Source organism: Arachis hypogaea, chromosome 15 (genome assembly GCF_003086295.3).
Source record: "Arachis hypogaea cultivar Tifrunner chromosome 15, arahy.Tifrunner.gnm2.J5K5, whole genome shotgun sequence".
NCBI classification, from domain to species: Eukaryota; Viridiplantae; Streptophyta; class Magnoliopsida; order Fabales; family Fabaceae; genus Arachis; species Arachis hypogaea.
Window position 1 is genome coordinate 14,712,399 of NC_092050.1, and position 22,947 is coordinate 14,735,345.

General features: G+C 34.1%; 1 protein-coding gene across 4 annotated transcripts; it reads right to left on the reverse strand.

Annotated features, from left to right (window-relative positions):
• Positions 1 to 363: 363 nt before the first annotated feature.
• On the reverse strand, positions 364 to 10,022 carry LOC112749601 (uncharacterized). 4 transcript variants are annotated; one of them, XR_011873178.1, is made up of 4 exons: positions 9,580 to 10,022; positions 6,966 to 9,106; positions 6,412 to 6,801; positions 364 to 5,613 (listed from the first exon to the last, which is right to left on the reverse strand). XR_011873178.1 is itself a non-coding variant. In XM_025797895.3 (3 exons), the coding sequence occupies exons 2-3, from the start codon at positions 8,643 to 8,645 to the stop codon at positions 6,664 to 6,666; spliced, it is 1,818 nt and encodes a 605-aa protein (XP_025653680.1). In that variant the 5' UTR covers positions 8,646 to 9,106; positions 9,580 to 10,022; the 3' UTR covers positions 364 to 6,663. The 4 variants fall into 4 exon arrangements, 1 of the variants encoding a protein (XP_025653680.1); XR_011873177.1 differs by having other exon boundaries at positions 364 to 5,833; XR_011873176.1 differs by having other exon boundaries at positions 364 to 1,154; positions 2,316 to 6,801.
• Between the last annotated feature and the right edge of the window lie 12,925 nt (positions 10,023 to 22,947).

Below are 22,947 nucleotides of genomic sequence, written 5' to 3' on the forward strand. Positions count from 1 at the left end.
CTATTTTAATCATGCAAGATTTAATTTATGACAAACTATATGTGACTAAACCCTAATTCATTAGACCTTTTTAGTCTCCTCTAACTCTCATCAATCGCCAATTCCTTGGTCAATTAATTCCAATTAGAGGGTGAAGTTTAATTCTAGTTATTATGCCACAAAAATCCTAATTACCCAAATATAAAAGAATTATATGTCACGTATCACGTTAAATCCAGATAATTAAAAATTTAGGAGAATATGTTTTCAAGCTGTTGTTCAAGTAAAGAGCTTTTCCAAGTTATACAAGAACTCAATTAAAAAGAGGGTCATACTTCCGTTCCACCCGATTTCATAAAATAAAGAACGAAAACAATTCTTGAATTATATGAATCAATACATGAATTAAAATAGAAAAAACAAGCAACTGAATCAATCCATACAATAGACAGAACTCCTAACCTTAACAGTGGAGGTTTAGTTGCTTATGGTTCAAAGAGAAAAACTAGGATTCAAGTAAACTATAATTTACAGAATGAGATGGAATAATCCAGAAGAGAAGTTTCTTTTCTCTTTTATATCTAATCCTAATTAATTTTAAATTATAATTTTTAAAACTAAATAATATCTTTTCCTATTTTAAAATAAAAAATAAAATTTAAATCAAAATTAATTAAAGCAATCTACGCGTCTTCAATTGATGAATGGGGACCACTTGCTTCGTAGGAAGGCACGCCTAACTTGGCACGGAGCTGCGCCTTACTTGGAGTCACCAGTGTGTGTTGGTGTGCATTGCTTGAGCACTGCGCCTTACTTGAGTATATCATGCGCCTAACTTGAAAGGAGTAACTTCTCTTGCGTGTTGTTGTTGAGCATTGCGCCTTAGGCGCAGCCTAGGCAGAGCTTCTTGAGCGTTCTTCTTTCATCCTTGCGCCTAACTTGAGAAATCTCAAGTTAGGCGCAACCTTGGCTGTGCTGGTGGAGAAGAAGTATAAACTATTATACATCATTGGAAAGTTCTGGAAGTTAGCTTTCCAACGCCACTGAAATCACGTTCATTGGACCTCTGTAGCTTGAGATATTTAGGTTTGAGTGCAAAGAGGTCAGGATTGACAGCATCATTCGCCTTCTTCTCTTTTTCTGCGGAAACTCCATCAAATCCAGCCAAATGCTACCTAAAGTAAATAGAATTTCACACGACTCAAAGTAACATCTATAGTGGCTAAAAGATAATTAATTCTTGATTAAACTCAACAAATTAAATGCAAATTCACTAAGAAAAGATAGGAAAGATGCTCACGCATCACAACACCAAACTTGAATTGTTGCTTGTCCTCAAGCAACCAAACTAACATAGGCTTAGGATGTGAATTTGCATGAGAATGAGAGTTCGATTAAGCTCATGTCTCTTCTTATAGTGGGGTTTACAACTGCAATCCTGAATAGTTTTAGCATCTCACTCTCCTTTGAATCAGAAGGATGTCACTGTCATTCGGAATTAGAATCCGGATAATATTATGAATTTTCTAATCTTTTGTACTTCAATTTAATCCTTGAACACAACAAATTTCCTTTGATTCTCTTTTCTTTAGTGCTTTACACCTTGAGCCTAGCCGTAACTTTAAATATTGTCTCAAGCTTCACTTGACACAAAAACACCACAAGCACTTAACTGGGGAACTCTCTTTAAGTTCTGATTTTTCTTTCAGTTAATCCCAGACAATGGTGCTCAAAGCCTTTGGCATACTCTTGTCAAATGCATTTGATCTTGACTCTTAGTGTTCTGTCTCAAGGATTACTTGACACAATCACACCACAAGCATATGACCAGGGAAACAACTCTTTGAGCTTTTAATCATGTCTGACCTCCCTAGTCATTGATGCTCAGAGACTCAGACCTTGCTTTTATTTTTCTTTTGCTATTTCTTCTGCTTCAAGGATGAAACTTTCACTTATTGCAGAGAATTCATTATAGTTTTCTAAATTCCTATTTCTTATACATCAACATTCTTTGATTCAAATTCAAATATGCATTGTTCATGTCATGCATTCAAAGTCACAGAAAATACCACCACATTTGGATAAATGAGACTACTATTAAAATTAAACTCAATTTCTCATGCACTACATTTTTTTTCTTTTTTTTTATTTCAAGCTTAGTGGGTAATACATGAGACACCTTTTAACATTAAAGCAAATCAAATAACAAAATAGACAGTAAATTAAATTAGAACCTAGGAATTGAAAATATAACTGATCATGCAATAACAAAATAAAAAAAACAGGAATATAACATAATAAGAACGGGAGAAAATATAGAATGAAAGAAACTCAACCATCTCAGTTATCCTAGTGGCCATCTCATTCTTCTAGTTGTGCTCCTCTGTGAAGATGATTTGCCTCTCTTTGGTGCTATTAAAATAAACAGAAAAGCCAAAAAGCGAAGCGACAACACCAAACTTAAAAATTTGCTTGTCCTCAAACAAAGAAGAACTGAAAACAGAAAAGGACATAAAAAGATAAACGGAAGAGTAAAAATATATTATGATAAAAGAAAAATAAAATGATAAAAGAAAATAATTAAAATATATATAGTATCTCTTTATGTTTTTGGTTTTTTTTTTTATATATATATATATAGGGGGGATATATGTATGGGAAGGGAAGGGAAGGATATGTGAGTGTTGAAGGGGGTGGGGAAGAGGGGGATTATATAGGGATTGTTTGGGGGGGGGGGTAGGTGGAGGTGGTCACGGGAATGGGGGGTCTTGGGAATAAATAACTAGGATTTTGGCATGATATGGTATGAATTTGGTTAATTAATGGTTAAAGGTGAGGTCAATGAGGAGGGGAATAAATGGGGAATGTTGAAAGAAAGAGAAAGGGGAATATGTGATTGATTTGGGGAGGATTTGGCGTGGGATTTGTGTGATTGGATGCTAAATATATATATATATTTTTTTTTTTTGAAATTTTTCACGCTAAACTTGGAAGGAGCGTGGGTCTTAAACCAAAAACATGCTAATTACGTCGTATGCCACGCTGAACTTGGAATTCTCCAAGTGCAGCGTGGGCTTGGCAGAAGCTCCCTTTTTATTTTGCACGCACATGCCACGTTGAATTTGGAGAATTCCAAGTTCAGCGTGGAACTGGCAGAATCAACCTCCTCCAGAGTGTTCAAAAATTTTTCTAAATGTCCGATTCCTGTTTTAAAATTTCTGCATGATCAAAACACAAGTAAAACAACGGAAAAACAGTAAAAACTAAATAAAAATCAAATAGATAATAAAACTAATGCAACGGAAAAATAACTAAGGATACGAAATTATCGGGTTGCCTCCCGACAATCGCTTCTTTACCGTCACTAGCTTGACGGTCAGCTCCTCTAAGGATGAGGATCATAGAGGCTCAGCTCTTCACCCCCTCACTGTGAATCTTCTCCCTGTGTCCCTATAAAGTAGCTCAATATATTCTAGAGAGAGAATTCTGTTTACTGTGTAAGTGAACACTGGATTGCTAGTCAACACCACTTTCATTTCTGGGGAGAAGCCTTCAGTGAGAATCTTTTTGTTTCTCCATCTCCTGGGTACTTTCTTCTTTTTGGGGACCTCCTCCTTGGTGGATGATGCATTTCCGACACCAAACTTAAGTTTGATGTCAGGAGAAATTTTATTGATTGTCACTAAAGGAGGTTTGGGCTGCAGATTCTGCTGTACATCATCAGGAGGTTCTTGAAGGTTTGGATCAATAAGTTCAGTCTGCATGCACCTCTCTTCTTCACCTGCTGAATGTATATCTTTGAAGACATGAAAGACTAGTTGCTCATTATGCACTCTAAGCACTAATTCACCTTCTTCCACATCAATCAAAACTCTTCCAGTATAGTAGCTAGGAATAGTCTTCCTAGAATTATAGAGGCATTCTCATCCTCCCCTGTGTCAAGAATCACAGAATCTGCTGGGAGGAAGAACTTACCCAGTTTGACCAAGATATTCTCCACTAATCCGTATGCAGACTTTATAGATTTGTCTGCCATCTGTAATGCTATCCTTGTGGGTTGTGCCTCTTAGATTTGCAGCTTCTTCATCACAGACAAGGGCATTAAATTGATGCTTGCTCCCAGATCACATAACGCTTTCTCAAAGGTTGTGCTCCCAATGGTGTATGGAATTTGAAAGCTCCCTGGATCCGGCATCTTCCTTGGCAAGTTATTCTGAATAATGGCACTACATTCTTTAGTCAGGACCACTGTCTCATCTCCCTTTAAAGGCTTTTTCTTTGACAACAACTCCTTCATGAATTTGACATAGAGAGGCATTTGCTCCAAAACCTCAGCAAAAGAAATATTTATTTACAACTTTCTGAAGACTTCCAAGAACTTTGAAAACTGCTTGTCCTTGGTCTCCTTTTGAAGTCTCTGAGGATATGGTATTTTAGGCTTGTACTCAGGAGCCTTTGGTAATGTAGGATAAGTGTCAAGAGAGTCTGGGAATGGGTTGTCCGCACGCTTTGGAGGGACGTGCTCTACTTTTTCCTTCTTCTTCTCTGGAGCTTCTTTTTCAACTGGCTCCTCATTAACTTATGCTTCCGTACTTGCCACTTGACCACTTATCAAGGTGATAGCCTTGCTTTCCTCTCTTGGATTTAGAATTGTGTTACCAGGAAGGCTATTAGTGGTCCTCTGATCAATTTCATTAACTCTTATGGCTAATTGACCCATCTGAATCTCCAAGTTCTTGATTGATGCTCTGGTTTCCTGTCTAAAACTTGCTAATATTGCTTCCAAATCATTGTTCTGCTGGGGCTGAGAAGTTGCTTGCTGAGATGACTGAAACTGGTGGTTATTAAAATTATTCTGTTAAAAACCACCCTGAGAATTATTATTAAAATTCTGTGGCCTCTGAGGTTGCTCTCTCCACCCAAAATTTAGATGATTTCTCCACCTTGATTGTAGGTCTTAGAATAGGGATCATTATTGGGATTTTTAGGAGCACTCCCCATGTAATTGACCTGTTCAAAAGAAAATTGAGTATAATCATAATTCTCATTTAGCATAAAATTACCTGTCATGTCATGAGGGACCTCTTGAGGTGCATTCTAAGTGTTGACAGCTAAAACTTGCATTCCACTCAACTGTTGAGTAAGTAAATTTATTTGCTGAGACATAAGCTTGTTCTGAGCAAGAAGAGCATTAACCGCTTCCACTTCCAAGACGTCTCTCTTCTGAGGGGCCTCAGAGTTTACAGGATTCCTGTTAGATAAGTATAAATATTAGTTGCTAGCAACCAACTCAATAAGCTCAATAGTTTTCTCCGATGTCTTCTTCATGTGTAATGAACCACCTGCAGAATTATCTAAGCACATCTTGGACATTTCACCCAAACCTTCATAAAAGATATCTAGTTGGGTCCATTTAGAGAACATGTCCGAAGGACATTACCTAGTCAGCAACTTGTACCTCTCCCAAGTTTCATAGAAGGTCTCACCATCCTTCTGTCCGAAGGTCTGAACCTCCACCCTAAACTTAGTCAGCTTCTTTGGTGGGAAGAATTTAGTAAGAAACCCAGTGACAACCTTATCCCAAGTATCCAAACTCTCCTTGGATTGAGAATCTAGCCACAGCTTTGCTTTGTCCTTCAAGGCAAATGGGAAAAGCATGAATTTGTACACCTCAAGATTCACCCCATTAGTTTTCATAGTATCACAAATTTGCAGAAAATTAGAGATAAACTGTCTAATTGGCCGATTGCCGAATTGAACTGTCTGCTGCTGATGCTTCCTTCATTGAGAAACAACAGCCTCATATTTCTGCTAATGTTTATGTTTCGAATACACTTCTGAGAGGATAGAAGCCCTAATGTTAAGCAATATACACGAGTGAAATGTACTTCACCATAATTATGATAGAGCAAAGTGCTTGTACAACATAGAACATGCATACATAAGCCAAATTCAAGATCTAAGTGAATAGCATTCTACTGCACAAACAACTTGCTTAAGATTATTTTAATTTATCAGATAAGAATAACTAGATCTTCCAATGGTTATAGAAACAAGTAATGACAAACTACAACGTAAAAAGCAAAGACTTGCCATAGGAAGCAAAACAGCAATGATGCATTGACATTTGACAAATATACATTATAGCCATTAACAACACAACGTGCATTCAAAAGAATTGATCATGAAGAATTAACTTTTATTAAGAGTTTAATTAATCAAATCAGCCACTTTGAACTCTCTATATCAATGCTATACTGCCATTAGGGCTTAATTTTGGGAATAAAACAACATGAAGCTGTTATACACAATGTTGCCATTTGAAACGACTCGTTGCCAGAAATAGCTTTTAGACAGCGACGCAGATAGACGCAGAGGTGGAGATAAAAAAAAAATAGAAAGAGAGAGAACGAGTTTAAGGGATGAACCAACCTTGATCCATGCGTTAAAGGGATTTCCGGTAGCAGCTAAGCCACCAACCATCACCGAATGTCGACCAGGACCACATCTTCAGATGCGGGCAAGGGATGTGCTCATTAGTAAATACAGCAAAGTAAGTTGCGCCAATTCTATAAATAGTTTTGGCAGCTCCATCAAATGGAGTTGTTATGACCACCTCCATCAAACTTGTCTAATGTAACTTGCTCATTCACGCCAGCAAAGCTCCAAGGTTGTTGCACCACTTTAACTACATTCAAGTAGGTGGCTAGTAGAATAGTTGATTTGTCTCGGTTTATAACAAATAAGAATGATTGTAAACATTCTAAGATTCAATTTCATACGGCATATGCAGCTTCCCATTGTATGCCAAAATGCAGAAATCTGCACTCAAGATATTCTATCGTAATCAAATTGAGCAAGAAATAAATTAAAAAATATTCTTAAATGAGCTTGATTAATTATCATAATTTATAGTATGATATGAAGCAGAATGGAAGATAAAGTAAAGCTATGAATCTGTTATATTATTTTCATGGCTATTGTACCAGAACTTCACTTTTGGCTCGGTAAATCATATTGTACAAAGAAACTGAGGGCTCCAATCCTGAATTTATCATCTTCTGTATGAGAAACTCCGCTTCCTTCCACTTTCCTTCCTTGCAAAGAAGCCCTATGGTTGAACAAAAGCTAGCCAAATTTGGAACCATTCCATTGTCAATCATTTCTTTGAGTAATCTAAGAGCCCTGTAAGAGCTTTCTTCTTTGCAATAACCATGAATCATGATATTATAAATGACACTGTTTGGTTCCAAGCGCAGCTCACCCAATGATTTGAAGAGCTTTGATGCTTCTTTCATATTACCGTTCATACAAAACCCATGCAAAAGGATACTACATGTAAAAACATCTAAATTTAAACCAGACTTCTCCATTAAAGACTTTATTTCAAATGCTTTGTCCATATGATTTAATTGTACAAAAGCATCAATAAGGATTGTATAAGTCACTTCGGAAGGAGCAATGCTTCTCTCCTCCATTTCCTTGACCATGTTAACAGCTCTATCCAAATTTCCAATCTTACAATACCCTGCAATCAAAGTATTGTAGGTCACCAATGATGGCGATAGTCCAATTGCCTTTGATTGATTAAATAATCTAACAGCAGTGTCCATCTTTCCAATGCCACAAAAACCATTGATTAGTGTATTATATGTAACTAAATTAGGAGTTAAGCCAACAAGATACACTTTATCAACCAACTTTACTGCTTCCTGAAGCTTCTTCAATCTGCACAACCCATCAATCAAAATATTATACGTTACAATACCATATGCCACACCTTTCTCACGCATTTCATCGAACACCTTAAAAGCCTTATCTACATTCCCATCCTTACAATATTCTTTGATGATACAATTGTAAGCATAAACATTGGGCACCGTTCCTCTCTGCTTCATATTTTCATACATTAGAAATGCTTCCTTTTGAAGGTCATGCTTGAAGAACCCGTTTATCAATACACTATAAGTGTGCTGATTGGGAACTAAGCCCAACCCCTCCATCTTACAAAACAACTTCTTTGCCAAATGAACATCACCAATCTTGCAACAACCATCAATCAAGGTAGTGTATAAGACAACATTTGGAGAGAAACCCATGCGAATCAACAAAGCCAAAAGCCAAAAACTCTTGATCAAGTCACCAACTTCACAGCAACCCTTGATCATAATCCCGAAACTGTAGACATCCATAGCAACCTTACCCTTCATTTCATTGAAAAGCAGCCATGCTTTACCAAAACAATTAGATCTAAGGAGCAAGATCAAAAGGTTATTAAAGGTGTTTGATGTGGGAAAATGGGCATTACGAACCATGTGGTTGAGGAAACAGAGAGCTTGATCAGGTAAGTGAGAATGAACATAGGCATTAATGATTGCCTCGTAGAGAAGAGTGTGTGTTGAATTATGAATGAACTGGGTGTGTGTGAGTTGGTGCATGAGTGATGATGGAGAGAAGAAAGGAGAGGAAATTCTGCCGGAGATGAGGCGGAGGAGAAGTGAATGGGCATGGGAGAGCATGGCAGAGGAGAGAAGATGGTTAAGAATGAAGGAAATAGATTGAGGGGTGTGGTGATGGTTTAAAGAATTGAACAAAGAAAGTGCTTTTGTTGGAGGCATTTTCACCATTTTTTGAATTAGAACCAGAGCTTTGTAACTATAACACATGATTTCTCCTCTTCACATTTTACACTTCCAGATACAGAACATATAGTGAGACACTTTCAAGTGTTTGAATTTCAGAACCTTGTGAGAATGAGTTGGGCTTCAACAACAATAACATATCATGTGGAGCCCAAACCCGAGTTTTAGTAAAGGCCGAAACTGCAGATGATTAAAAGAAAAGAAAAGATACAGAAAGGTATGGCTAATCCTAGCTGGAGGTGCAAGCATGTGAAATAAATCAATAAATAAATAAAGCAGGTACAAGCAATATTATGTACTGGTGTTCACAGTGCAGTATAGTTCGGTTGTTAGAGGAAAGGCCATCCAATACATTGAACAAATATTCCGTTGGTTTTTTATCTAAGGCTAACCAAACCAAACTAAACCAATTGTAATTTGATTGATTTGATTTGGTTTTTCGGTCTTCCTGTTTCACCAATGTTGTCACTTGTACTGTTATCAAACTGCAGTAATATCAAAAACAATAAAATAAAATAAGAACAGAGAACACTAAACCAAAATTGAAATTAGAACACCAAACTACAAGTTAAAATCAAATAATTAAAAAACAACCACAAAAGTTAGAAAACAAACTCAAATCATAACAAAAATCTAAGAATCAAGAACAGAACAGAAACTGGCAATGAAAAATAGATGCAGACAAAACTTAAGAACAAAAATCAAGAACAGAATCAGCTCAAAAACATAACAGAAAAAAAAAAGCAGTCGAAAATCATAACCAAAAAACAAGAACCAAGAACAGCAACCAAGAAAACACTAGAGAACTTCAGAAAATATCTCAACCAAGAATCAAGAACAAATTAAAAATCAAGAACAAAAATCAAGAACTGAAAAAATTAAGAACGGACCAGAATCAAATCAAGAACAGAAAAAAAATATAAGCAGGGAAAAATCAGACAAAAAATCTAGAACCAACCTGAGTCAAAGGCTCCATTCTTGATGATGCTGATGATGTGGCAGAGTGCAGGAAAGAGAGGACGAAGACACGGAAGTGGTTGCCAGCTGGAGTGCGCTGCGATGCACGGAGGACGACACGGGATACTGCTGCGTGGAGGACGACACAGAGGCTGCTGCTGCGTGGAGGGCGACGGAGAGGGAGCGCGACTACGACGAAGGGAGCGGGAGAGGATAGGGCTGACAGAGAGTTGAGGAGGGTGGAGGGAAAGGGGATAGGGCCTCCGCGGCTGCTGCTGTCCGGCGGATGGCAGAGGAGATTGAAGGACGAGGGGTTGTGTCTGAGGAGTGAGGACTGAGGAGGTCTGGGGCTGGGCGGACAGGAGTGTTCGCGGATAGACTTAAGGGAACAAGGGTAAAATTGGAGGTTTCACTCTGTTTAGATAGCTGATGCCTGATGGAACAAAAGAATACGAGAGAAAAAGAAATAAGTAGAAAGAAAATAGAAGATTTTTTTCATGTGTTGGTTTTTGGCAAGGTTGTGAGAATCGGACCGGTCAATAAATTGGTGAGGACACTGGTTTAACAGTTTAATGGTTTGACCGGAATTTAATCGGTTTAATTAAATATTAAACATATAAATTAACTAATTTCTAACTTGATAAAATTTAAAATTTCACGTAATAAATTATCTATAATTTAATATTAGAAGTTCACAAACAACTTCAAAGTTCATAACTAAAAACAACAAAACGCACATAATGACAAACACATAATGTTTTACTATCAAAAGAAACAATTATTAACAAGTTCTCAACTAATCAAAGGTGCAACTCATCACAAATCATAATCATTATTAAGTGTTTCAATCAGGGTTGCAAGAACCGGACCGGTCATTGAACCGGTCAGATAACAAGTTCAATGATTCAATGGTCCAACCGGAGTCTAATCGGAGTTGAACCGGTTTCATTAAATATATAATACAATTATTAAAAATTCAATATACAATTTTAAATATACAAATTCAATAATTTCTTAATTAATAAAATTCAGAAGTTTATAATTTGACATAATAATTTATTCATATTTTATTATTAAAATTCTATAAAATAAAATTTTTTTAACTAACTTCTAAATTATAACAAAATAATCAGCAAGAAAATTCATCCTTAAACTCATAATACTTTGGTACAGAATAAACTGTTGATTTAAATCAATGATCTGTGTCTAAAGTTCATTCCAAGCTAGACAATGTCCATCAAAGCTGGTTAGAGATCTTATCTCTGCTTTCTGAGTATCGACTGGCTACTATCTGGCAGGAACTTCAATAAACAAAGAAGCGAGGCAGAAAACTAAAAATTGGTCATTGCAATAAAAGTTTAGAATCACAAACTTACACCTACAAATTTCAATCCATCAGCAACAAAAAAATTCAGAGTTACAGCAAATTTCAACAACCACCTTTCAATCTATTCAACAATAAAAGTCGGAAAACTTACAATCACAATCTTACACTTACACTTAAAAATTTCAATCCATCAGCAACAAAAAAAAATTCAGAGTTACATCAAATTTCAACAAAAACCTTTCAATCTATTCAACAACAAAACTCAGAAAACTCAAAATCCAAATCCAAATCCAGAGAATCTAGAAACAGAAAACCTAACCAAAACAATCCAAACTTAACCTCCAAACTAAATTCAAAACCATATGAGCAGCAATCCAACTCAGAACAGAATCCCAATTCAGAAGCCAAAATCTTAGAAATTGAAACTGAAGAAGCAGTGGCTTAATTATTACCAGAGACACGGCGTAGGAGGAACAGCGGTGACAGAGTAAGCTCGGAAGAGGATTATTTTTGCGACGGCCAGGCCCCGAGCAGTGACTTCACGGCGAGGCTCTGGGCAGAGATTCACGGAGGAGAGGATGCGCTTGAAGAGGATTGAGTAACCGTTTGCGTGACATAGAGGAGAAGAGGATCGAGGACGAGGACAACGACGGCACCCTCTGTCACTGCCGATGACAACGATCACAGAGGCAGGCTTCACGACGAGCACAGAGACGGTGAACACAAGAGTGGCGGCGGCTGGGGGTGACGATGGCTGGTGGGGATTCGCGATGAGCAGAGACGGTGAGGAAGAGAAGAGTGGCGGCGGCTGGGGGGCTGACGGTGGCTAGTGGGGCGGTGGCTGGGGGCTGATGGTGGCGGCGGTGTTTTCTCTCCTAGGTTAGGCAAATTAGGGATTTTGGTTGGAATGTGCATGAGAGTGAGACAGAAGGGAGAGGGTCGGGTGTTTTGGGGGGGGGGTTTCACTTTTTTTTTTTAGAGAACCGGTCTTTTGAAAAACCCAACCGGTTCAGCCGGTTTGGCCAGTTTTTAAACCGATTTTTTGCAAGGCGATTTTGCGTGTCGAACGGACCGGCTATATGACCAGTTTTCGGTTAACTTGGTCGAACCGGCCGGTCCAGTCCGATTTTCAGAACATTGGTTTCAATATCTCCATCATAAACAGGTAATCCAAAGCCACCATCTTCAAAAGTACCACCAAAAGTTTCAAACTAATTTACTTCAAATCATAAAGCTAAGGCTAATTTATACTTTTGTAGGTTCAAGTCAACTAGGAAATGATCATAAAATTACAAAATTCAAAAACTAGTGAAGAAATTAACATATCCATCAGATCATCTTCAAAACAAATTAACGGTAACAAACCTTCTTTGAACCATTTGCTTTAAGCCAGTTAACCGAGGCCTCTATATCCTTTACAGCGCCTTGCCAATCGATCCCATCCATTAAATGTTGGGCTTTTGCGACATCAAGACCAACCTTTCCTCTATACCATCAAAACCGGACTGGATCGGTCGGTTCGACCAAAAAACTGATGAACCAGATCTTATACCGGTCTGGTCCGGTGATTGGACCGCACAAGGTCAAGAACCGGTGCGAATCGGTCAAACCCGAAATGAACCGGTAAAAATCGGTCAAACTCAGAAATAATCGGTCCGACCGAACCGTTTCAATTTAAAAATTTCCTTAAAATGAAATGGGTTCGAACCCCCCTCCCTCAAGGAGTTAAAAGGTAGCCACAACCACCAGGCTAACTTGCTTGTTACTAATATATATGCAAATTAAAATACATATTGATATCTTTCAGCAAATAATTTACTTCTATTTAATTTATTTTAATTTTAATTATAAGTTCACTCATTTTTAAATTAATTATATTTTTATTTAACAGTAATTATAAACTCACTTATTATTTTAATTATATAATATCTATTAATATTATTTTTCAATGAATACTTATAGTATATAATAGTATAATAGATATAAACTAATTAATAAATTATTAAAATTCGAAAATAATACTTATTTTAATATAAAATCAAAATAAAAATATTTATGATAGAGTAAAATTAACAAAATACTTATTGTTTCTGTTCCATATTGTTTAGAATAGTTAGATATTTTTAAAATATTAGTAAAAATATGTATTTTAAATTTTTAATTCTAAATTTTGTTTTTTATTTACATAGGACCGGGTCAATCGGTTCAACCAGTGACCCACCAGTTGAACCAATGACCCAGTGACCCAGTAACCTAACCAATTCGATCACCGATTCGGTTTTGATAACTATGCTCTATACATACTGGAACAATGGAAGCAATTTTCTGACCAAAAAAAAAAAAGAAAAAGAACAATGGAAGCAATTTCAATTTTCATCAGTTATCCAATTGAAGATTATAACATCATATAACGGATAAAGAATTCAGATCAGCAAATCTTATGAAAGCACCGTTATCTTACTCTAGAATAAGAGCTTTAAATCCGAGACCTAGCTGAGAAATCTTGACAGCATGATTCTTGATTTCAAAATCCACACCCCACCACTTCTAAAGAACAACAATTCCAGGAGCATCTTCTTTGCCAACGACGTATGCATCAAATGTTTAATAATTGAAAATAGATACCGCATATTAGTAACCTAGAATTTGCTTAGAACAGGTACATAGCATACGCAGAGTAATATTGCATTCGATACCCTAGAATTTGCTTAGAAAGATGATATTGAGGACACAATTTATAAAGTGGATGTACACAATAAAACAAAGACTCCGAGTCCAGAACTGAAAACCTGAAAAATGAATGGGAAAGGGAGAGGGAAAGAAGACTAACAGTGTTGTCCCTTTGGATGGTGATTTTGTTGAAAGGGGAAGCAGAGTGAGCCATTGAGCGGACTGAGAAGCGCGGTGGCTGCGGGATGCGGTGGCGGCGGGCTGCAGTGGTGGTGGCTGCGGTGGTCAAACCCGTCGCTGCTGTGGCTGCAGGACGTGGTGGCTGCGGAACGCGGTGGCTGCGGGATGCGGTGGCGGTAGGCTGCTCGATTGGTGGTGGTGGCTTCTATGGTTCTCAGAGAAGAGAGAAGAGATGAGTTGCTGCTGAGTACTGACTGAAGAAGATGGGTGGTGGTGGCTTCTATGGTTCTCCATCTTAATTTGCAACTTGGCATAAGGTATAATAAGCCTAAAATTTTGTTTATCTGATATGATATATTTTGTAGTTTTTGGTTGAATATTTATTGCTGAATTTTGTCTAAAACTTATGATTTTTGTGCCTTTTTGCTTTGAAACTCCTTCTCTAAAAATGTTCCAAAACCTGCATTGTCTAACTCTTCTTTTTATAAGAGACTTCAGTTTCTTGATTTGAGTAATAACAGATTATGAATTGGAATATAAAATTCTAGACTCATTTTTTCATATATGAAAAAAATATTAATATTACACAATAAAATGGATGTTTGTACGATATATACACTACTATAATATTAGTACAAATCGTAAGTTACGTTTTACATTTTTATTTTTTTTCTTTTTTTTTTGGTTTTTAAACAATACAAAACGCAGGTTGCGTTTTATTTAAAAAAATGTTTAAAATAAAACTTGCAAAAACGTAAGTTGCGTTTTGCATTTTGCTACTTTTTAATAATAACCAAAACGAGGTTACGCTCTAGTAATAATAATAGCAACAACAGAAATACTAATACTAATAATCTAATAATAATATAATAATATTAATAGTACTATTATTCCTATTTCCTAATATTAACTAAACAGTAACAATAATATAACTAAAACGGTGAATAATCATAACAATAATAAATATCAGTTCCGTGTAATGATGATGATGATGATGATGATGATGATGATGATGATGATGATGATGCACACAACAATAATATATAATAATAATAATAATAATAGTAATATTTAATAACAGTGACGGATCCAAAAAATTTTGATAGTAGGGACAAAATATATATAACATTATAATAAATTTTATAATAAAAATATTATGTTTATATAAAAAATTAGCTATCAAATTATCTGTTATAAATTTGTGTATAAATACATATATCATTTAACTTATTTTTAATATGTATTTTGTATTTCAAAATTTATATTTTAAGATTTATTCTGTATAAGTGATTATTTTATGTATACATAGCATAATTGTTGTTATAATTTTATTTTGTTATTGTAAAATATGATTAGGTTTCAAAATATCTAATTACAAATTAAAATACTAAAATAGTAATTTAAATAATATCATATAATTTAAAATTTAATTTTTTTATATTTCATATTTTGAAACCTTGACAATATAATTAAAATGTCGTTTTTTTTTTATATATGTTGTTAAACAATCATTTAAAACTAAACTTTCATACAAATTAGCTCTTGATGATATTTATAGTTGAAAAAATTAATTCAATTAGTGTAGTTATTATGAAAAAACTAAAGCTAATTTTAAAAGAAGAAACACAAATGGATAGATAATATTATTTCGAGTCGATTTCTAAGAAAGAACACAATTCTTATTTAAATTTAAAAATTAATCATTATAAATTTATAATGGACATCTAATATGAAGTTTTCAAATTGGCTATTAAGTGTCGAAAGTTGAATAAAAAATTATTGTGGGGTCAAATTTAATAATTTAATGAGGGCAAATAAATATTATTATTATATACTATTCAATAAAATTCCAAATTGTAGTGGGGACGGTTGCCCCCACACCCACATGAGTGGATCCGTCCTTGTTTAATAATAGTAATTACAATTAATAATAATAATAAGATTTAATTATTCTATTCGTTCTTATAATTTTATTAAATTTTTAATTAGGTTTTTATATTTTTTTCTCAATTGAGTCTTTATACTGCTTTAAATTTTATAATTACGTTATTTTTATATTAAAAATATTAAAATTAACATAATATTTTTATCAAAATACATGCTGTCAAAAATTTAATTAAATTTTTAATTATAAATACCTTCAATTTGCAAAAAAAATATTCAGTTAACTCTAATATTTTTTATATTAAGAAGGACTTAATTATAAAATTAAAATAATGTAGGAATCTAATTGAAAAGAAAAAAATATAAAAACCTAATTATAAATTTAGTAAAATGATAGAGACTAACAGAATAATTAAACTTATTAATAATAATAATAATAATAATAATAATAATAATAATAATAATATAACTTGTTGTAGTGCTAATAATAATAATAATAATAATAGTAATATAATAATATTAACAATACTAGTATGCCTTTGCCAACTCTTTGCGGCTCATTTTTTGGCAAATGGAGAAGTTCATGGAAAAATGGAGGTATAGCAAAATATTGCATTGCTATGGGCAAGTTTATTTATTTTTTTTTTGAATTTTAAAATATACCAAACGTAGTTTACGTTTTGGTTTTTCTTTTTTTTTTTTTAATACTAAACGCAAGTTGTGTTTTACTATGTTAGAAAAAGAAAAAAATTTTTGAAGCCCACAAAACGTAAGTTGCGTTTTGTTAGGGTCAGAAATTTTTTATTGGAAGCCTCAAAACGCAAGTTGCGTTTTGTACACAAAATAATATTTAAATCCACAAGTTTGCCTATAAATATGAAGTCCGGTGATGTTCATCTTCATTTTCACTTCTCCTCTTGTTTTTTCTTGCATAAAGTCTTTAGAGAGGTGTTTTTTTTGGCAGATAACTGTGTCAAAAAAATAGAGTTAGTTAAGGCTGAAGTTATGGAAGGTGTTGCAAACTTGCGAGTATATTATAACGGTGAGGTTGTAACAAACACACATGAAGGAGTCACTTTTGTTTGTGAATGTCCGTTGTCATTTGCCATTTGCCATTCCATGTACCATGGGTTTTGTCGAGTTGCAAAATGGTCTTTGTAATAACATTCAAAGCCACATTTTGAAAAGGGTGAGCAATCTTTTATACATAAGTCCTGTGCAAGTATTTGGTGGCTTAATACAGTTTCAAATAATGCCCATCACTGACGATGCCAGTATGCAGCAAATGTTGTATATTTATCAACAAACCCGATCTCACGTGCCGATGATAGAGCTGTACGTTGAGTTTGAACAGCAGCCGGGGATGAGTATGGTCGACGACGAGATCAATGTTGATGAGCTCGGGGATATAGATTGGGAAGAAGATAATAATGACAGTGAAGACGAATTCGAAGCTAACTATGAAGTCGATGACGAAAACGATGACGGAGACTTGGCAGGCAATCCGGCGATGCAAGATGAAGCAAATGCGATTGTAAGCCAGCACCCGTTTGGTGTTCCGTCTTTTATGCGGACTCTAGATCTCGAAGCCATGCATGCTCCGGAATTTCCTGAGTATGCAAATAACAAGTAAATACAAGTAATACTAATTACTGATAACTATTTATAAACCTAATAACCATAATACTAGGAATTAAAAACAATACATATTCCTGTTGCTCATGAGGCGGGACTCCCTGGTGAGGGCCAGCTGGTTCTTCCTGTTGCTGCTGTGGTTCATCGGCGCCAATCTCTCCGCCTGGAACTCTATCTGACAGTCGCAGGTGAATCCCATACTACTGCGTGTACCAGTCGTAGTACACTGGGAGAGGATGGAAGTCAATAATCTCCTCGCCTAGCTGCAATGTGTTATAGCGGTCAAATGTCCATCTGTTAACCCATTGACTGTAAATCTGTCCCCAGTCATGGTTCTGTGCTCCTGTCAGCCGCTTGCAGTGATCACGACCAAGGTTGAACGCGGGGCCTGGTGGTAGCTGCTGCATCCCGAACTGTCGTCTGACCCGATCTGTCGCGTGCCATTCTATGCACTCGAATGACACTAAAGACGACTGAGTGGAGCATATGAACATATGGGGTTCGAGGCCATCCGGAATCCCCACTCCCATATATGGCCGCCATATAAACTGCATAATAGTTACCAAGAGGTCGATTAGAAACTTTGAGTTCAGTGAAACGGTCGACTTATCCGGAAACACAACTGTACCGAGCATGCAGAAAATGTGCGCTCGGACGTACCGCTCGAGAGACTCCTGAGTATCACACGGCTTGGTGTCTCTGCACCGTCGGACCCAAGCAATATTAACCTTTTCCAACACGTGATCGTCTGGACCGGGCTCCCGACCAAAACACGCAATGCAGTTCTCCACCAAAAACTGGTGGCTGCTATCTGATCTACCCATAACAGCATCCCCATTAATCGGGAGACCAAGAATATAGCTCACATCTTCCAGTGTTACCGTCACTTCACCGACCGGAAGATGAAACGTGTGAGTCTCCGGCCTCCAGCGTTCCACCAAAGCACTCAGTAGTGCAGAATGACCTCTCATTTTGCCCACTCGCGAAACATGTTGAAAACCAGTCAATGCCAATGTCGCTGCAGCTACCTCATTCAACGTATCCGGCGGATCCAGTTTTCTGGGCAACAAATTTCTGATAGCCTGCAAAAAAAATGATAATTATTAAATTCTAAATAATACCAGTTAAAACATAATAATAATAAACTGTTAAAAAATCACGAATATTTGTCTATTATTTATTAAATAGTATTATTAATTATTAAAAATTAATAATAACTTTTTCTCACTATCATAACTAGTATTATAAAATAATCATAATAACACTCTAATTATAATAATAGTTATCCAAATATAACAATAATAACAATAATAATAACCATTTATTATAATAACTATAACCTACAAGGCTTGTTATTATTAACATACAGTATTAATTATTATTACAAAATATTACTGAAAAAAACCATTTATTATAATATCTATAATACTAATTTTTTTCCAACGTAAATATTATTAACAAAACCGTTTACTGTTGATGACAGTATTATTATTATTATTATTACTATCATAAAAAATAATAGTAAATCACTAAAAATAATAATTTATTACACATTATTCTTATTAAATATTATTAATAAATTATTTTCATTATCAGATAATAATAATAATAATAATAATAATAATAATAATAATAATAATAATAATAATAATAATAATAATAATAATAATAATAATAATAATAATAATAATAATAATAATAATAATAACAACAACAACGTTACTAACAATAAAGAGATTAATTTATTAGAATATCATAATTAGGGAACAAAATCAGAAAAATATCAAAGAGGATTAGAAAAAAATCAATGTAATTTATTAGGATATTATTCCATAACAAGTGTACTCTTAGCGTACTTTTGGTCTATATATTGATAAGAACTTTATAATCACAAATGAGAAATATGAATAAAAATAATACTTTTCTAAATAATTCTTCGTTTCTTTCCTAAACTCTTTGTACCATGGTAACATAATTTGCCTAATAATAATAATAATAATAATAACGGTATTAAAAAATTTAAGACGTAACGCAAAATTAATAATAACATAATATTCATTATAATAATATTAATAACCTCAATACTACTAATTACAACACAAATAAATAAAATTTAAATAAATTTATATATTTATTGTTAAATATTAAAAAAATTTACTTACAAAATGAGGATGATCCAAATACTCAATAATATGATCTTCTGGTTTAGTATAGTCACGCACCATTTTTTTTCCTATACCATACCATGTAGCTCTTCTTCACCGAGCTGATTCACATCTCTTTCACTCTCCCCCAACTATTTCTTTGGTAACGAGTTTGCTTCAGTAACTACGCTTCTTCAATCTGCGTTTCTCACTTATAAGGACCCAGCTGAACCCCCTCCCAAAACACGTGGCACGCATGCATGTATGGAGCCTGCAAAACGCAACCAGCGTTTTGCTCTGGTTCACTGACAAACGCATTCTGCGTTTTGCTCAGTTCAAAGTTGGTCAAGCTTTGGTCCTGTCGGTATGCAGGACACGTTTTAATTTCTTGTTCCATTTCCACGCCAATCACAGCCTGCGTTTTACAGAGCCTGTAATTTTCTGTTTCTTGTTCCTGCAAAACGTTACCTGCGTTTTGCAGATCTAGCAGGTCTCTGATCTTCACAGGTCCACATTTGTGGACATCACCCCATATATCCATTTATCTGCACTTCACCATTCTGTTATCCATTTTGAAATTAATTTCTGACTCTTTGCAGGGTATTTTTTGCTTTTTTTCTTTATGTTAAAACGCAAGTTGCGTTTTGGCTTTTTTTTTTTTTTTTTCCTAATAAAAACGCAAGTTGCGTTTTGTATAATTATAAATTTGCAGCGCCTATAATTTTGCATAACACACCATAATATAATATGGGAAGAATCATTTAGATATAATAATAAAAAAAAATAAAAGGTCCAGATTTGGCGAATGAAACACACATAAACATGAAGGCTGGGTGGTACATATAGACATGCAACCGTTTTTTCCTTTAACAAGTTTTGTATGATTGAAGTCAGCTTAGTTTGTCCTTGTAGACAAATTTTAAAAGCCATTTTTTCAGCCGCCATATATGATATGTCTTGGCTGAGCTGCACTAAATAGCGTTATTATTATTATTTTTTTAACGAGTTTCACAACAAAAATCATGCAATAATATAAAAAAATTTAGTTATTGTGTATAAAAATATCATTTAATTTTCATAAAATTTTTCATTATAGTACTATAAAATAATTAAATTATTTATTTATTATTTGATTATTCTATTATGTTAAATTTAATTATTTTAATAGTTAATTATTTAATTAAAAATATGTAAATTAATATTATAAATAAAGACAAAATCTTGTGTAAAGGAAGAGGGACAATGCCCCCTCTTAATTTTTTTTAACAAATTATGTATACATTTTTATTTAACTTTCTTTTTATAAAATTAATTTTTAGTCTTTTTTTGTTTTTCAAAATATAACATAACTCCGTTTCTACATATTACTTTAATACATAGTAATTATCTTAATATTTAATTTTTTGTATGTACTTAGTATTTTTTAACTTACAAATATGTTTGTAATGAGCTTAAAAATTTATTTAAAAATTGATAGAAAATTATGGTAAGTTCTTAATTTTGTTTGCAATCAAAATTATGTATGTTATATTTTGTGAAACCTAAAAATTTATTTTAGTAGAAATTTTGAATATTAATAAAAAATAGAGTAAAGTCGATAGACTTTATAAGAAATAAAATACTTTAAATTAAGTACAATAGGGGGTTCTTCTTTTGATGATTAATGAATATATTTAAAATTATAATTTAATCAATAAAAGAATAATTTATTAAAGGGTATTTTAATAAGTAAAATTTAATGATAAAAAATAAAAAAAATTTTAATGGATCTTTTTTTAAAAAATAATTTATTTTTTCTTAAAAAATAGATAAAGTTAACATTAGTTAACACAAAAAATTTAAAATGGATTAAAGAGGAAGTTTTTTAAAAGTTAAAAGGGAGAGAAATGTACATTTATAAAATAGAGGGAAGGCGAGTGTCATTTTAGCATCTCGGAAGAAAAGAGAGTAGAATTTTCTCTAAAAAAATAAGAGTAAGTATCCATTATATGAGATTATAAGTAAAAAATATATATATATATATATATAAAAAATACCTCAATTGCTAATTAAAATAAAAAGATCACGCATTTGTATTTTTTTAATTTCATTCTAATTAAATATAAAATTTATGTCTATTTTATACTTAATATAATTGAAAGCACCTTTTTCTTCTTTTAATTTTGTATTTTTTTTGCTTTGTATTAATCATAATAAGAATCACACGACTAATTTTATAAAAAAAATTAGTGTTGATTTTTAGTGGATTAATAACCAATAGTTAATGTGGCTAATTAATAACTTCATAATGTTATGCTAATTTCACTTATATATAGCGGTACTAAACTTAGGTATTATTAATAGTTCAATTTGTCATGTTATATGGTTGTTGCGGCCCAGCTTAGCTAGGCTCTTCGGTCAATCCGGCCCAAGCACTTATCGACCTAATTGGATAGGTCACCGTGCATGGTCCGCCCGGCTGACGACCCGGCCACGTACCTATTTTGCCAGCTGCATGACAGCTGTGGAGAAGGAACCTTTCTGGAAGGAGGCTTTCCCCTGTGGGGCCCGCCTTACTGACAGGGTATATAAAGGGAGGGTCCTACCCCTCTCCCAAGGTACGTCACCCTACTCTCAGTTATCACATCACCCATACACTCTACTGATTTGAGTGTCAGAATGTCATTGTAGGTGACACCCTCTCCACCTGAAGTGCTCGGAAGCTCGGCTGCCCCATCGTTCATACCACCACTTGAAGATAGGCGGGAACCCACTTCTCCATCCCAGAGACTTCCACGAACCGTCTGGTAACCCGACCTACCGAACAATGGTATTAATATTTTTAGAGGTATAACTAAAATAGCTGTTAAAGATAAAACTAAAATATATTTAAAAGAGATACTATTATAAAACTAAACTAAATGTAAGTGTTACAATATGTTGTGACTATAATACAAAAAGACAACAAAAAAACAAGTATTTTTCGAAATTAAAATAACTAGTCTTAAAGAGCACACAATAAAAATATTTAAAAGTAAAAAAAATTCACTATTAATTCTTTTTTACAAAAAAATAAGAAAAAACTTTCAATTTACAAAAAAGAAAAATTAATCTTTGATAGAATTTAGATTTAAAAGTCTTTTTGCACATATAAATTAATAAAATTTATTTGTTAAAGATAATTTAATAATTATACTTGTACAAATAATGACAAAAAATAGTAAAAATTATGGGCAAGTTACGAAAATAAAATATTTGGGCTCTAAAATTATCGAAATACAACTTTTGTAATTTGGATACGAAAATACAACTTTCTACAAAACTATGTAAACCGTTGATGGGAGCTTGCATGTTGCCTTTGCACTTGTGGAATGGGAGAATGCAGAGTCCTGGTAATTTTTCTTATCCAATTTGCGTCAACACGTGACTCCTCAAGAAGGCATTCTGATGATCTCTGACAGGCACAATGGCATTAAGGCTGCACTGGAGGCACCTGATAGTGGTTGGCTACCGCCTCATGCATATCGAGCGTTTTGCATTCAACATGTTG